The sequence below is a fragment of the Heloderma suspectum genome, chromosome 8, assembly GCF_057233095.1.
Source record: "Heloderma suspectum isolate Gila_16-S chromosome 8, 16-S_ref, whole genome shotgun sequence".
Classification (NCBI taxonomy): domain Eukaryota; kingdom Metazoa; phylum Chordata; class Lepidosauria; order Squamata; family Helodermatidae; genus Heloderma; species Heloderma suspectum.
In genome coordinates this window covers 2834969-2852204 of record NC_139465.1, presented here as the reverse complement: position 1 = coordinate 2852204, position 17236 = coordinate 2834969, and the positions used below count along the sequence as shown (strand labels likewise).

Here is a 17236-nt window from a genome sequence, read left to right as displayed (position 1 = left end):
GTCTCACCATGGAACTCTCCTAGTTGACCTCCAGCTTGAAATGTAAAAGAGCAGTGGCTCTATAGGGAGAACCCTTTCGGAGAAGGCAACTGAGTCCAGTAGAAGCAGCCTAGAAAGCTGTTTCGGGGCTTCTGTAACCTGGTCTGCCATTAACCGGTAAAGTTCTATCAGGTTCATGTTGCTTCCTTGTTGCTTCTTTGGTTTCTGTTTGTACCTGGCAGAAGGCAGCCCTGCAACAAGCCACAGTGGTGCCTCTGGCAGAAAACCACAGCATGCGTCTCGGGGCACCTTAAAGGTGGACTGACTGTGGCCAAAGCGCTTGACGGCCAGAGCCCACTTTGTCTGGTGTATTATTTATTTATTTACAGTACTCTTACCCTGCTCTTCAGTCCAAAAAGTGATTAATAATGAGATGGTCCCTGCCCTCAGCCTTACAGTCTAAAAGACATGACACAAAAGTGAAAAGGATGGGGAGGGAGGAGGAAAAAAGCAGAACTCAGGCACCAGTTCTTAGTTTCAGAGTTCCCATGGGGTTCTTTCTGGCAGGGAAGGGCAGAACAAACCCCCTGCAGCTGTTCCTTCTCTGGCTGATACATGGGGCTCGCTTGGGCTCCTCCTTGCCCTGATCTTTATCCTGGGAGGCAGAAGGTGCAGCCTTCCAGTGGCTTTTGGTTCTCTGGCTGGTGGATGAGGCTAGAGTCTGCAGTCCCCGGGAGCTGTCGGTTCTGTGTTCCTGTGCATAAGGCACATTATGAAGCCTTATTGATTAGAACTGTCTCTCCCCACCCCACCCCACCCCACCCCACCCTGCCTGTTGTCATTCTCTAGGTCTTGGGGCTGCTCGCGTGCGGAGCCTCTTCAAAGAAGCCCGGGCTCGGGCACCCTGCATTGTTTACATTGATGAAATAGATGCAGTGGGGAAGAAGCGTTCCACAAATATGTCTGGCTTCTCCAATACAGAGGAAGAGCAAACTTTAAACCAGCTGCTGGTAGAAATGGACGGTTAGTTTTTCCTTGCGAGCGGCTCGGGCTTGCTCTTCAGGTTGCCTTCCAACTTGATTTCGGTGGGGATCAAAAGAATTTCTCTCTCCATTCAAGGAGGAAAACTCTCCCTGTCCCATTGCCATAGCATTACCCACAGAAGAAGTTGAAGCCGCCCCCCCCCCCTTTTGGACTTCTTAGCTAAGCTCCTATCTGTTGTCCCAAATACTTGCAGGACTTATGGACTCTCTTTGATGATCAGGTGTGATGTTTTTCTTTGCTCTTTCGACCTTAAGGAACTTGTGCCAGCCAGGAAGAGGGAGAATTGACACAATTGTGGAGTCCAGTGGTCCAATGGTCCTTTGGAGTCCAATGGTCACTGAAACTAAGATTAATTAAATGCTGTCGCAAATGGGTAACTTCAAGGCCTGTTCAGGTTTTTTTCAGCATTTGTCCTAGAGAAAAAGAAGCAACACAGTGAATTCCCTCTGCCCTGCTCTGCTCTGCTCTCCTCTCATTCTCTTCCTTCTGTTCTTCAGCCAAAGTAATCTCCCTATCCCCTGAGAAGGAAGAGTACTTGGCCAGTCCTGCTTGCTTTTAGACCTGGCCGATAGAGAGAGATCCTTTTGGGGTGCACTTTCTGTGGATGTCTTCTTACAAGCCAAACTCCTTGGGTGTTACGCTACTGCTGTGTCTATTAAGTCAGGGCAGGGGCTAAAGGTGTCAAGGCTGGGTCCACTGATGGGCACTTAACTCTTTCTGAAATGCATCACCCTGACTGTCCCCTCCGCCCCCAGTGTGTGTTTGCAGCCATAGGGTTTCCTGCTTAAGGGGTAAACCTTAAGGAACAGGCCATTGAGGGGAATGCTCATGCTAAGAAGCACAGGATGGTTCTGGGAACAAGGCCAGAGTCTGCAAGCCCTGTCTAGCTTTTTCCTTTAGCTCAGGGGTGCAGAACCTCTTCTGGGCTGAGGGATGAATTTTATTTCAGAGACATTCTCAGGGGCTGCATTCCAGTGTTGGGTAGGGTCAAAGGCAAAAGGGGTGGCACCAAAACACAAAATATCCAACGTATTTTAGCTTCAGCTCTTATAGCCAGTAACTAAGCCTTAGGAGAGGGAGGGGGAAAACTGCACAAAAGCTGGGAAACCACCAAGTGATTGGTGGGTTGGGCCAGAAGAAAGGGATGTGGTCTCCTGGGGACTCCTGGAAAAGCAGATTTGGCCCTTTGGCCTGAGGTTCTGCACCCATGGTTTAGCTGGGAGGCTTCAGCACAAACACCATGGCTTGGAGCAAGCAGAAGTTTTTATCTGGTCTGAGCACAGTGGTGAGCCACTGTCTGCTTTGCCTAGTAGATCAATGCAGCCACGTTCTCTTGCTAGTGTGTCTGTAAGTGGATGAATGAAGGGAATCTATATGCTTTGCAAAGGGTCTCTGCTAAAGCACCCTTTACCACATGCTGGCTGATGAGAATGAGCCAAGCTCAGCTGAGGGCACATGTGTATGTATGTGTGCAGAGTATTAACTATCTGTCATAGTTCTGAGCATGGGTGGTGTGTTCTCTATTCACACAGCTACCTTGGGCTCTTCCAGGTCTTGGACTGAGCTTGGCTTTGAAATGTTGCAGGTTGGCAGCCAATGCTTTTTCCAAGAGCCAAGTGGCTTGAATAGCCATATGCAAGATGACAGAAATCTCCCTGCTCCTGGCTGATATCTGAAAGGATGGGTGTCTGGTTTGTTAAATTTGGCATGCTTTGGATGGAAACAATAATATGGGTGTAAATATCCCAGAAGACATGGCATCTCAGTTGAGAGAGCTTGGGGGTTCATGAAACGGGGAGCATCCTGTTGGACCCTACATTGCGTCCTTCAGTTCTGCCCTTTGTGCCTTGAGCGGTGGGGTGGAGGCAGCTCCTCAGTTGGCACGTTGCTGCCTTAATTGTGTCCTCCTGCTCATTCCTGAGCTTTGCACCCCTGGTTGGGGGCGGGGTGTGTGGCAGAGGAGGTTGGCAAGGAGTCATGGGACTTTGCTTCGACAACATGCCTGTGGTGGGTGCAGTGAGGCTTGTTTTTGGTGATGCATCTGCTGGTTGTCGGATCTCTTCTGGGAGCGCTTCTTCCCACTAGCAAAGCGGCTAATGTTCTGCTTGCATTAATCTTGCCATCAGAATGAAGCCGCTTAGCCCACATGACTGGCTCCCAGCTCCTCGATCTCCTAGTCTGCTGCCCTGCAAAGTGCAGTGGCAAAGCAGTGGATGGTTGTGCTTGCTTCTCCCCTGGAGCTTGCCTCAGCAGTGTCCTGCAAAGAGGCCAAAATGAGGCACAGTGTGTAGCTGCATACAGTAGGAGTGGGCCCCTCTGGATTATCCCTTGGCTGGGCTATCGTGTGCATCTCTTGGGCAGTGTGGAGAGGACACAGCTGTTCTGCCCACACTTCTAATGCAGCTTTTCAAGAAGAGGCAAGTCTAGCCAAACCTGCCTCTCTCCAAGACTTGGTGGTGCAACTTTGAGCATATTGGAATGGCTGCATCTCCCCACAGCTGTGGGAGTGCCATTTAAAGGTTAGGTGGCAAGCTTCTAGCAAGTGTGCACTGCTGCTAAAATAGTATGTAAAAAACGCCGGCAATTGCTGGAAATGCCAACTGCTGTTGAATGGCTGAGAATATTGTGGGAAGTTGCATTGATGGATTAAGTAATGCAGTGTACAAATGCTGGAAATGTCGGGTCTAGAGGGGCTCACTGCCTTTGCAGTACAGGGATTGGAACTTACTGTGTGTTTTTATCAGACTGTATAAAATGTGCAATGAACTGTTCAAAGGAAATAGAGTCCAGAGCCTGGGGCCACTGGCAGGATGGCCTTTGTGTCGCTCCTGTGAGTCCTTGTTTTCCTGCAAAGGGCCACAAGTACCAGCTGCATTGCAACCTCCCTCCTCTCATGACCACCCAGCATATCAAAACTGTATTCAAGTCCCTATATATTTACCTTTCATCTTTGCCCATCAAGTGGGGCAGGGTGTTTCCCTGGATCCTCCTGCATGGGTGCCACAGTCCATTTGTTTCTCCTCTTCACTTTTGCAGGCATGGGGACCACGGATCACGTCATAGTGCTAGCATCCACCAACCGGGCAGATATCTTGGATAACGCTCTCATGAGACCCGGGAGGCTCGACCGTCACATTTTTATTGATCTGCCCACTCTGCAGGTATTATTTGGGCCCACCTCTGTTGTGCCTTTTAGACTTGAGCAGTCATGGTATAGCATCGTGGCAAAGGCTCGGCACAAGTCTTCTCTGAGCATTTCTGACTTGTTCTTGCTCCCCTCAGCCCAAGGCTTATGATGGACTTACACCATGGTTGTGTTCCTGCTGTGAGGATGCTTCTGTTGCCTCCTGCTGGAGTTCCAGCAGAGTCGCAGTTTTGTGAATGATTCGACGTGCTTTCAGATTGCAGGCTAATGTGAGCTGAGCAAACCTATAAAGTCAGGCCTGCTGAGCATACATTGACCTGTGATTGAAAGAGCATGGGCCGCAACATTCAACCATCAGTGTCACTCGACACAAGTTTCTCCACACAAGGCCACTGCAAAAGGAAATCACCATTGTGGTAAGGAAAATAACCTGTTAGCTGAAGCCACCTTTCGTGAGAACGCAGTGATGGTTTTCAGGAATAAATCTCCTCCCTTTTGCCTTTGCTGTGTTGCTCTTAGGACAGGCCCAAATGCTCTCATTCACTTTTGCATGTGTGCAGATGGATGGATGGATGGATGGATGCAGAAGCACACCATCTGGATGCATGAATTTAGACCTCTAGCCCAGACATGGGCTGACTTCAGTTTTGCATGTTTTACCTTTTTGTTGCTGTTTTTAAATTAAAATCTCTATGGTCCAATCATATTTTAAATAAATAAATAGCAAGGAGCTTGAAATAGCTCCCTGCTTATCCCTGGGTACCTCACTGCTGCCCAGGCAGAAAGAGTCTTATATTGCTTGCAGAAGACAGTTGGAGTTCCATTGGGAGCTTTCAGTGCACACAGTGGAAAGCAGGGCCCAAAGCAAAGGGATGTCCACATTTTTTTTTCCCTCCACTTTCCATCAGTCATCAACTGGGTTCCCTTTTCTCCCTCTGGCTCAGCTAGTTTTTTATTCATATATTTATTTCATTACACTTCTATTCCACTGAATAGCCGAAGCTGTCTGAGCAGTTCACAACAATTAAAAACATAAAATAAACATGATGAGATGCTGTATAAAAGTTTAAAACTACAGCATACAATAAAAATAAAAACCAAACTAAAACCTAGCAGCAATGCAAAGATTTAAAATACAGCACCCAATTTAAATGTCCACTTGGGCAGTAAGCAGCCCCTGAATTGAAGTGAGGGTCTTCCTTTTAGAAAGCCCCAGTATCTCTTCCTCTTCTTTCCATCTGGGGCCTGCTCCTCTAGGTTTTTGCTTAAAATACCTCAAATGCCTGATACGATCAGGCATCGGAAAAGTGAGCTGTGCAGCTGCCCTGGAGGAGGAAGGAGAAGGAAATCCTGGCAGCTGAGCCCACTGCTTTAATCAGGACCGCCTGAACCAGCTGAATGAGTCACTTGCTGGCCCATAGCCAACCTGATCTAGCCACCCCCTCTTCATTCAAGCTGAGGGGGGAGCATCTGCAAAGCACTATCCCCCACCCCAGTGCAAGTGCTCTGATGATAGAAATGGTAAGGAATAAATCAAACCTAATAGGAAAGGGGGATAACAAGAGAAATGACCTTTGGAGGAAAGAACCAATGACTTCTTGCAAGTCTCTTTACATCTGCCCTGCATCTGAAAAACGCCATGGATATATTGGGGGGGGGGGACGGGGGGGGGGACAGGCAAGTGAGAGAGACTCTGCCCCCTGGTGGCATGGCCTTGGAATAAATTCAGGTAGCTTTTTAGCACAAGCAGCAGAGTCTGGTGGCCCCTTAAAGACTGTGTGTTTTATTCTTACTTTCTTTTTTTTTGTTTTTGTTTGTTATCCTGCAGGCCACCTTGAGATGGTTTCTACCCTTAAAGGTGGCCTAAAAATATTTTGCTTTTCCCCTCACCCCCTGCCAGCCCAAAATACCTTTTTTTGGTATAGCATCTTTAAAACATGTTGTGCAGCCCCACCACCCATTTTTCCCCTTGATTGCTTACCCTCAAGCAGAGGAGAATACACAGTGTGGACAATCTGAACACTCTTTCTGTTTGTCTTACGTTCTGAATAGTTAATGGATGCTTTGACCTGGGAAAGCCTAATATGACTGCGTTGTATCTTTAGAGCAGGACTAGGCCAACTTCCCTACTTCTCCTTTCTTTAAAACTGAAATCTCTCTGTTCCCCGTGTGTGTGTTGAGTTTGCAAAGTAAGAGTGCATTCACTGAGGCTCTCCAAATAGTTAAGGCATAGGTCATCTAGGCTGAGTGATCCTAGGTCTGCACTCTTACTTAATTTATTTTATTTTATTTATTAAATTTATTAATCACCCATCTAGCTGGTCACCCAGCCACTCTGGGCGATGTACAGCATATAATAAAACAGTTTAAAACAATAAAATTCTACAATAAAAACATTATCTAAAATACCCTAACCCACCCCAAATGCGTGCCTGAATAACCATGTTTTTAATGCATGGCGGAAGCTCAGTAAAGAGGGGGCATGGCAGAGTTCCCTAGGGAGGGAGTTCCACAGAGTGGGGGCCACCACAGAAAAGGCCCTTTCCCTCATCCCCACCAGTCTAGCTGTCCTGGCTGATGGGACAGAGAGAAGGCCATCCGAGGCTGATCTTGTTAAGCGGCCTGTCTGGTGTTGCTGGAGGCGCTCCTTAAGATAGGCTGGGCCAGAACCATATAGGGTTTTAAAGGTCAAAACCAACACCTTGAATTTGGCCCAGAAAACAACTGGTAACCAGTGCAGCTCCTTCAGCACTGGAGTGATGTGATCTAGTGGCCGCGTTCTGTCCCAGCTGCAGCTTCCAAACTGTCTTCAAGGGTAACCCCACGTAGAGCGCATTACAGTAGTCTAAATGAGAGGAGACCAGGGCATGTACTACCAGTGGGAGCAGATGGTCGGGAAGGAAGGGGCGCAGCCGCCGTATCAGATGGAGTTGATACAGCGCTGTCCGGCTCACAGCTGACACCTGAGCCTCCATGGATAGCTGGGAGTCTAAAATGACCCCCAGGCTGCAAACCTGGTCTTTCAAGGGTAGCCGTACCCCATTCAACACCAGGTCAACATCCCCCAGCCTCCTCTTCTCTCCCACCAAAAGTACCTCGGTCTTGTCAGGGTTCAGCTTCAGCTTATTCCTCCCCATCCAGCCACTCACCGTCTCCAGACATTTGGACAGGGATTCTACGGCCAACCTTGGTGAAGATTTGAATGAGAGGTAGAGCTGCGTGTCATCTGCATACTGATGACACCGCACCCCAAACCTCCTGATGATAGCCCCCAGCGGCTTCACATAGATGTTAAATAGCATCGGGGAGAGGATGGAGCCCTGTGGCACCCCACAAGTGAGTGGCCACGGGTCCGAAACCTCCTCTCCCAGTGCTACCCTCTGGTACCTGCCGGAGAGGAAGGACCGGAACCATCGCAATACGGTGTCTCCAATGCCCAACTCCTCCAGGTGGTCCAGGAGGATACCATGGTCAACGGTATCAAGAGCCGCTGAGAGGTCGAGGAGAACAAGGAAGGAGCATTCACCCCTACCCAGAGCCCTCCTCATATCATCCACCAAGGCGACCAAGGCCGTTTCTGTCCCATGCCCAAGCCTGAAGCCTGACTGAAATGGGTCTAGATAATCGGTTTCTTCCAAGTGTGCCTTCAACTGCATCGCCACCACCCGCTCAATCACCTTGCCCCAAAATGGCAGATTTGAGACTGGGTGAAAGTTGTTCAGAACTTGAGGATCCAAGGAGGCTTCTTTAAGAGCGGTCTTATCACTGCCTCCTTGAGGGCTAATGGCATCACTCCCTCCTCAAGGAAGGCGTTCACCACCGCCCTGATCCCCTCACTCAGTCTCTCTCTGCAACCCATAATGAGCCAAGATGGGCAAGGATCAAGTAAGCAGGTGGTCGGCCTTACAGATGAAAGCACCTTGTCCACTTCATCAGAAGGAAGAAGCTGGAACCGATCCCACAAAACCAGTTTGCCACAGGCTGCCTCTTGCTCACTAAAACTGTATCCACAGTGTGTGGAGTAACACTCCTGATCATAAGATAATAAGAATATCATGAGTACTTTGCAGGAGTAGATTGACATCCATCACTTTTTACAAGAATCCCAGCAGGCCATAGGTCAGGGGTGGGGAGTTGAGGGCCAAATTCATTTTCAGAGAAGCTCTCAGGGGCCTCATTACAGTGCTTTACAGGGTGGGGCCAAAAGCAAAGAGGGTGGGGCAAATGGAGCAGAGCCAAAACCACCAGAAAATACCAACCTATTTTAGCTTAAAGCTCTGACAGCCAGTCACTCAGCCTTAGGAGGGGCATTTCAAACTTTCAGAATGTGGGGAAAACTGTGCAAAAGCTGGGAAACCAAACAATCAGTTGTTGGGGGAAAGGGGGTGGGGCCATGTAGGGAACCCCAGAAGGGTGGATCTGGCCCACAGTTCTGAGGTTACACACACACGCACACACTGGAAACTGACCCATGGGTTCCCTTCTGCCAATCCGGCTTTTAGAGAAGAAGGTGACACTGGCATCTTCTTTTCTGTGTCCACTGGAGCCCTTCAGCAGGGAGTGCAGCATGCAAACCCCCACTCTCTTCTTTGCAGGAGAGGAGAGAGATCTTCGAGCAGCACCTGAAGGGCCTGAAACTGTCCCAGGCTGGCAGCTTTTATTCCCAGCGCCTGGCTGAGCTCACGCCAGGGTTCAGTGGTACGTGAGAGCAGCCCCTTGGATGGCTTCCCTGTTCTTCTTTGTTTTGTTTTTTTGGCTGGCATGTGGCTTGATGCAGTCTCTGCAGCGCGCTTAGTCACGTATGGCTTGGCTGCCTCCTGCCTGGCTGCCTCCCTCCAACGCTGCTGCATTCCACCAGCAGTGCCTGCTGAGAGAGAGGAGGGTCCAAGTCCTCCCATGCTGTGGTTACGCTGCATGGAATGACACACGGACAAACACCAACAGGCGTTGGGTTAAATCCGTGAATCTGTGTGGCTTCCAGCCATGTTTTGATCTACCTCTGTGGGAGGAAAAACTAATCATGCGTGACATGTGTGACCCAGATTTCTGTGAGGTAGGGGCTGCTTGTTGTGCTGGAAATCTAGTAGCTGGAAATCAGTGCAGCGGCCTGGGGAAAGTTTCTGCAGTCATGAAACATTTTAACTGTTTGGTGTAGTTTAATTAAGAGCCACAGGTAGGATCTGCCTGCTTTCCTGGCCCTGGTCGTTTCCTGACTTTCCTGGTTGTTCTCAAGCTACACTTGAAACTTAGGACAGAGCTGTTGAGTCCATGGCTCTGGCTGTCCTGTTTGTGCAGGGACCGTGCATTCCATGCCCTGCCCTTGTGGGCCCCTGCTCTGCCTCTTCCATGACTTGTTTGAGCAGCCCCCACACCACCCGCACACTCAAACTTGGAACAGATGTTCCTTCTCCTCCCTGGAGAAACTTCTGTGGTTGTGGTCAGAGGAGTCCAGTGGGCCAAGCCAAGCCCGGGCTAGCCTCAGCCCTCTGCTAGGCCTAGCTTGAGGCTGCGCCTGATTGGCTCATTGCTGTCCCCTGTGGAACATCTCAGTGAGAGCCGCCAGGCTGGCCAACTGGCTGCCCTTGTGATTAGACTCCAGCATAAACAGTGCCGTAGCAGTGTGCTGGCTCATTCCTGCTTGAAAGGTGGGCATGGCTGCGATTTCCCTAGCACCTCCTTCCAGCTCACTTCTGAATTCCCCCTCCACTGCACTCTTTTCTATTTGGAAACTTTATTTTCAGAGAGCTTTTTTTAAATCACAATAAAATACAATAATAGAGAAACAAAGCTAACTGAGGAGAACTCCTTTTGAAGGTTACACTGGATACAGAGCACACAGAAAAATCTGTGGAAAGCATCTGGTACAATTTGAAGTCCAATGCTGGGAGCATAACGCCTCAGAAGCAAGTGTGTTACATAGCCAGTATGATACAAAGCGGATATATTGCTCCAACTGCACAACAGAGATTCTGGAATATCAGTTCTCTTTTGCTTTAGTAAAGTGACTGTAAGGCAACCACACTTCCAAAGACATCCTTGTAACTGAGATTCATAGAATCATAGAATAGTAGGGCTGGAAGGGGCCTACAAGGCCATCAAGTCCAACCCCCCGCTCGATGCAGGAATCCAAGTCAGAGCATCCCTGACAAATGGCTGTCTAGCCTCGTCTTGAAGGCCTCCAGTGTGGGAGAGCCCACCACCTCCCCAGGTAATTAGTTCCATTGTCGTATCGCTCTTACAGTCAGGAAGTTTTTCCTGATGTTCAGTCGGAATCTGGCTTCCTGTCACTTGAGCCCATTATTCCGTGTCCTGCACTCTGGGATGATCAAGAAGAGATCCTGGCCTCCTTCTCTGTGACAACCTTTCAAGTACTTGAAGAGTGCTATCATATCTCCCCTCAGTCTTCTCTTCTCAAGGCTAAACATGCCCAGTTCTTTCAGTCTCTCTTCATAGGGCTTTGTTTCCAGTCCCCTGATCATCTTTGTTGCCCTCCTCTGAACCCTCTCAAGTTTGTCTGCATCCTTCTTAAAGTTGGTGCCCAGAACTGGACACAGTACTCCAGATGAGGCCTAACCAGTGCTGAGTAGAGGGGAACTAGTACTTCCCGGGATTTGGAAGCTATGCTTCTATGAATGCAGCCCAAAAGAGCATTTGCCTTTTTTGCAGCCACATCACATTGTTGGCTCATATTCAGCTTGTGATCGACAACAATGCCAAGACCCTTCTCGCTTGTAGTGTGGTTGAGCCACGTATCCCCCATCTTGTAACTGTGCATTTGGTTTCTTTTTCCTAGGTGCAGACCTTGGCATTTATCCCTATTAAATGTCATTCTATTGTTTTCTGCCCAGCGCTCCAGTCTATCCAGATCACTTTGAATTTTGTTTCTGTCTTCCAAAGTATTAGCTATCCCGCCCAATTTTGTGTCATCGCAAATTTGATCAGCATTCCCTGCACCTCCTCCTCCAAGTCATTAATACAAATGTGGAAGAGCACTGGGCCCAACACTGAGCCCTGCGGTACCCCACTCATGACCTCTCCCCAGTTTGAGAAGGTCCCATTGATAAGCACTCTTTGAGTCCGATTCTGTAGCCAACTGTGGATCCACCGGATCGTTGTTTCATCTAGCCCACTTTGAGCTAGTTTGCTCATCAGGATATCATGGGGCACTTTGTCGAAAGCTTTGCTGAAGTCGAGGTATATGATGTCTACAGCATTCCCACGGTCTACAAGGGAGGTTACTTGATCAAAAAATGAGATCAGATTTGTCTGGCAGGACTTGTTTTTGACAAATCCATGTTGGCTTCGAGTAATCACGGCATTGTTGTCAAGGTGCTTCCAGATGGATTGCTTTATCATCTGCTCCAGAATTTTCCCAGGGATTGATGTCAGACTGACTGGTCAGTACCCTTTTTACCCTTTTTGAAGATAGGGACAACGTTAGCCCTCCTCCAGTCATCTGGCACTTCCTCCATCCTCCATGATTTCTCAAAGAGAATAGACAGCGGTTCTGAGAGTTCTTCTACCAGTTCCTTTATTACTCTAGGATGCAGTTCATCTGGCCCTGGAGATTTGAACTCATTCAAAGTAATTAGGTGTTCCTTGACCATATGCCTATCTATCTCAAGCTGCAATCCTGCCCCTTCAGCCTGTACTTTGCCTTTGCCAGGGGGGTCATAGACATTCAAGGCATTCAGGTTGCCTTTAATTAAAGAAGAAATTCTGTCAGGTACTAGAAGCTCCCACACCCTCTCAAACCGTTCCTGCTGCCCATGGTGGCGTAATCTTTTGTTGCACAGCGATAAAAAAAAGTTCCTGCTGTAAGCAGGTGCCTTATCCGATACCTACTCAGAGCAGGTACATGTAGCTGGAGGAAATCACCTGACAATGTCACTAGAGGGCATGAAGGAATAACAGACCGTGTAACAAGTTTGATAAATTGCAAAATCCTAGCCCAAAGTGAGTAGATCTTGGGGCATTGCCATCAAGCACGGAAAAGTGACCCCTTGGCCCCACATTGATGCCACCAGAGAAGAGAGGAGCTCACATTCAGACAGTGTAGAACAGCTTTCCCCAACCTGCCACCCCCCAGCTGCTTTGGACTACAACTCCCAGCATTCTGGACCATTGGCCATGCTGGCTGGGACTGACAGGAACTGAAGTCCAAAACATCTGGAGGGCACCAGGTTGGGGGAAGCTGGTGCAGAATGTCAGGCGGTAGATACCACGTAGTCACCACCCTGCAAGCCGCATGCTCTGTTTTCTTGCAACATCATAAGAACATAAGAGCCCTGCTGGATCAGCCCAGGGGTCCATCTAGTCCAGCATTCTGTTCACAGTGGCCAGCCAGCTGTTGACCAGGAAACTACAAGCAGGACACAAATGCAACAGCACCCTCCCACCCATGTTCCCCATTAACTGTTGTGTGTAAGCTTACTGCCTCTGATACTGGAGGTAGCACAAAGCCATCAAGACTAGTAGCCATTGATAGCCTTCTCCTCCAGGAATTTGTCTAACCCCCCTTTAAAGCCATCCAAATTGGTTGCCATCACTGCATCTTGTGGTAGCAAATTCCATAGTTTATCTATGTGCTGTGTGAAGAACTTCCTTTTATCTGTCCTCAATCTCCCACCAGTCAGCTTCCTGGGATGACCTAGGGTTCTAGTATTATGAGAGAGAGAGTGTCTCCCTATCCACTTTCTCCACACCATGCATAATTTTGTACACCTCTATCATGTCCCCCTTTACTGGCCATTTTTCCAGGCTAAGCAATCCCAGCTGTTGTAGCCTTCCCTCATAGGGGAGATGCTGCAGCCCTGTGATCATTGTAATTGCCCTTTTTGCACTTTTTCCAGCTCTACAATAACCTTTTTTAGGTGTGGTGACCAGAACTGTACACAGTACACCAGAGGTGGCTGTGGCTAAAGGTGGGGTGTTGGGTGGAACTGGGAGGGTAGCACTTGCTTCACCTTGGAATCTGCATGGCCATATTTTGGGGTGTCAGGAAGGAAGCTTCCTTCCAGGTCAGATTGGCAGGCAATGACCCTAGGTGATATTCCTTGCCTTCCCTCATCAGTGGTGTATCTTGGCTTGAATGGCAGAGTCACCTGGAGTCACTGCCTGCCCTCCAGGCATCCCCCCTCCCTTGGGTGCATTGTCAGGTACCTTTTATAATGCCCTAATCTGGACAATGTGGGTTGATCCACAGAGGGATCCTGCCTTGGCAGAATGTCTTGGTCTGGATGGTCTCCTACTCTGATGTTCAGGAGACCGAGTGAGTGTGTGTGTCTTTCTGCCGGTAGGAGCAGACATAGCCAACATCTGTAATGAGGCTGCTCTTCATGCTGCACGGGAGGGCCATAAATCCATTGATACCTTCAATTTTGAGTATGCAGTGGAGAGAGTCATTGCAGGTAAGGCCTCTTTCTGGGGTGTGTTTTTGGTTGGCATTCTTGAGTCTAGTCGCATGATAAAGAGTGATCACTGGTTTCCGTAGATAGCCGTAGCACCCTGTTTAGAAAGCCATAAACAGAGCTGCATGAATTGGGCCTCAGTCCTGTTTCACTAGGAACTCCTCCCATGTACAGGCATAGATGTGTTGCAATCATCTTAGATCAAGTTGTGCAGAAATGCATACTTTCTGCATTTCACTTCCCTCTGACCACACTGTTTACTCCCTGGCTCCCACCATGTATGTGTGTGTGTATGTGTGTGTGTGTGTGTGTGTGTGTGAGAGAGAGAGAGAGAGAGAGAGAGAGAGAGAGAGAGAGAGATTGAGAGAAAGTTACAGGATAACACTTCATACATCTGATGAAGCAGACTGCAGTCCACAAAAGATTATGCCATAACAAATGTGTTCTTCTTTAAGATGTCATAACACTCTCTGTTGTTGGTGGTGGAAGCAGACATTAGCCTATATAGTAAAGCTGCTAGCTACTTCAGGGACGGATTGACTTGGGTTGCATCACCATGCTTTGACCCTTTACATGGGTTTGTTTTTGGTGCACAGATGTGTTTCTGTAGGCCAGAGTTAAATGGATTGTTAAAACTGAAATAATCCTGGGGAATGAATCAAGGGGCTTGTGCTGCTGCCAAAAGGAGCTGCTCGTAACTATCCTTGGAAGCAAGCGTTGTTGCTGGCTTTCTTAGGTCTCAGATCATGATGAGGCTGTGCTGGTGATAGGGGGATTCTCTAACGTCAGCACAGCCTCGTCATGATCTGAGATCTAAGAAAGCCAGCAACAATGCTTGCTTCTAAGGATATGGGGATTCTTTGACAGCTTGAAGCAAAGCTGTAGTGAATGGAGGAGCAAAGAGCCTCTGCTTCCACTACCTCCTGGACTGAAATGGTGGCGCATCTGTGTAACATAACCTGGAAAATGGAAGGTGTTTTTCTCCCCCGCCCCCCCTGCAACCCTCCCTTGCAGGAACTGCCAAAAAGAGCAAGATCCTGTCACAGGAAGAGCGAAGGATCGTGGCATTTCACGAGTCAGGTCATGCTCTGGCGGGCTGGCTGCTGGAGCACACCGAGGCCGTGATGAAGGTAGATCTGCTGTCTGCCCTGCGCGTGGGTGATGGGACACAGGGATTGGGGCTCATGAAGGCAGCTTGAAATTCCTCATTCACTGCCATAATAAGTGGTGCCGCCTCTTTATGCTACAGGTTTCCATAGCTCCTCGCACGAATGCTGCCTTGGGCTTTGCCCAGATCCTGCCAAGGGACCAATTCCTCTTTACCACGGATCAGCTCTTTGAGCGGATGTGCATGGCCCTGGGAGGGAGAGTTTCAGAAGCCATCACCTTCAATAAAGTCACTACAGGTAAGGAAAGCTTCAGAGAGACCTGGGAAGCCTCTCCTTGCACAGAAAAGGGGAGAAGGTGTCGCTTAGTCTTCTTGGCCTCCTGTGTTTCACTTGTGCTGCAGTCTTCTGTTTACCCTGCTTGTAGCGACCATGGACATTTCCACTGAGAAAGGAGGGGAAAGACCTTGATGCTTCCGATGCATGTGCCATCACACATTGTGCTCCTTTTAATCCTTCCTTGCTCCAGGGGCACAGGACGACCTGAGGAAAGTAACCAAGATCGCCTATTCCATGGTGAAGCAATATGGGATGGCGCCTGCTGTTGGGCACCTCTCCTTCCCAGACCTGGAAAGTTCCCCAGGGATTGGCCGGCGCCCCTTCAGCCACGGACTCCAGCATGTTATGGACCATGTAAGTTTTCATCCTGGATGCAAAGCTACAGAGAAAACACAATGCTTGCTCATTGCCACTGTCTTGAAGCCAAAGCCCTCTTAGCCGTTTGCAGCTTCTCAGGGGGCAGAAAAGCCCATGTTGTGAGGCTGTAACTGCTGACCCAGACACTTCTGCAGTGTGGTCACCACCCTTTAAAGGAGAGGCCTGTAGCTCAGCAGCAGAGCCCCTGCTTTGCATGTAGAAGGGCCCGGGTTCAATCCCCAGCATCTCCACGGAGGGATGGGAAAGACTCCTGCCTGGAACCCTGGGGAGCAGCTGCCCATCAGCAGTCAACACTGAGCTAGATAGGCCAAGGGACTGGCTCAGTATAAGGCAGCTTCCGATGTTCCTCTGTTGCCAGTGTTGGCTTATGTTAAGCCCTGTGGGCAAGATGCAGATAAGAGTAGCTGGGGAAGGGGGCCGTAAAGTCAGGGCCATAGAGTAGAAAGGAGGTGAATAGGCCACTGCTGAAGCCTAGTGGGACACCATCCCATGGCTTCAAATCCTAGAGTTGGAAGGGCCCATCAAGTCCAATCCCCTGCTCGGCGCAGGAATCCAGTTTAAGACATCCTTCACAGATGGGTGTCCAGTCTTGGCTTGAAGACCTCCAGAGGCGGAGAGCCCACCTCAGCTGGTTCCATTGTCTTGACTGACCATTAGGAAGTTTTTCCTGATGTTCAGTGGAAATCTGCCTTCCTGTAACTTAAGCTCATTATTTCGTGTCCTACAGTCTTACGTGATACAGAACAGGTTGCAGCCCTCTTCCGTGTGACATCCCTTTAGGTACTTGAAGAGAGCTCTCACGTCTTCTCTTCTCAAGGCTAAACATACCCAGTCCCTTCCATCTTTCCTTGTAGGACTTAGTTTCTAGTCTGCTGGTCATCATTGTTGCCCTTCTCTGAACTCGTTCCAATTTCTCTGAATCTTTGAACTCATTCCAATTTATCTGTATGTTCCTGTACATTTTTGTTGTTAATCTCCTGGCTACATCTGCACTGTGTTTCTTGGCTGCTTTCAGCATAGTCTTGAATATGTCCTGGTCCTTGGGGAGTGCCGGGTGAACTCTAAATCAACAAAGAGCTAGAAACTAATAAATCTAACCCTTCCCCCACCCACCCAGCCCTGTACAGAGTTTCCACATAAGAAAACCTGCTCCTTGACTCTCTAGGGCAGGAGCTAGAAAAAGCAAAGCCGGTGTGCTGTAGTGGTGAGAGTGTTGGACTGGGAGCTGGGAAATCTGGGTTCTAGTCCCCACTTGGCCATGGAAGCTCACCGGGTGACTTTGGGCCAGTCACAGACTCTCAGCCCAGCCTACCTCATAGGGTTGTTGTTGTGAGGATAAAATGGAGAGGAGGCGGATAATGTAAGCCACCTTGGGTTCTTTGCAAGAGGAAAAAAGGCGGGATATAAATGCAATAAAATAAAAAATAATTTTAAAAATCCCTTGTAGGAACTGTAGCATGTGACCAGCACAAGAGGGGGCTAGCTGGATTTAACATGGCTTAGCCCTACATTAAACGTTATGTGCCATCACACCATAATTCCAGCTAACCTGGGAAGCTTCCCCGTGGGCCTCCTTCCATTGGGTTCTCTGGAGCATCTTCACTGAAGGGTAGGATGCACTACCCTTCAGAACCTTTATCTATCTCGGCCCAACCTTATTGCTCCAGCTCTTTCCAAGGTGACCTTTTGGCTTTTCTTTCTGTTCTAGGAAGCAAAAATGCTGGTGGCCCGAGCCTACAGACACACGGAGAAACTGCTGCTGGATAATCGGGAGAAACTGAGGGTGGTGAGAAGGCTTGTCCTTGCCCTAGCGGGGCAGCATGAGCAGTTGAAGA

At 49.0% G+C, this 17236-nt stretch overlaps 1 protein-coding gene across 4 annotated transcripts in view; it reads left to right on the top strand.

Annotated features, from left to right (window-relative positions):
* Positions 1-17236, top strand: part of SPG7 (SPG7 matrix AAA peptidase subunit, paraplegin) — a 41740-nt gene that overhangs the window by 20191 nt on the left and 4313 nt on the right. For 2 of the 4 annotated variants that reach the window (XM_084812725.1, XM_084812729.1), the window contains 8 exons: positions 829-1002; positions 4060-4184; positions 8764-8866; positions 13468-13578; positions 14593-14708; positions 14828-14984; positions 15214-15377; positions 17110-17187. In XM_084812725.1, the coding sequence (XP_084668851.1) occupies positions 829-1002; positions 4060-4184; positions 8764-8866; positions 13468-13578; positions 14593-14708; positions 14828-14984; positions 15214-15377; positions 17110-17187 (1028 nt within the window). The remainder of the gene's footprint in view (positions 1-828; positions 1003-4059; positions 4185-8763; positions 8867-13467; positions 13579-14592; positions 14709-14827; positions 14985-15213; positions 15378-17109; positions 17188-17236) is intronic. The other 2 variants (XM_084812726.1, XM_084812728.1) reach the window with 2 other exon arrangements.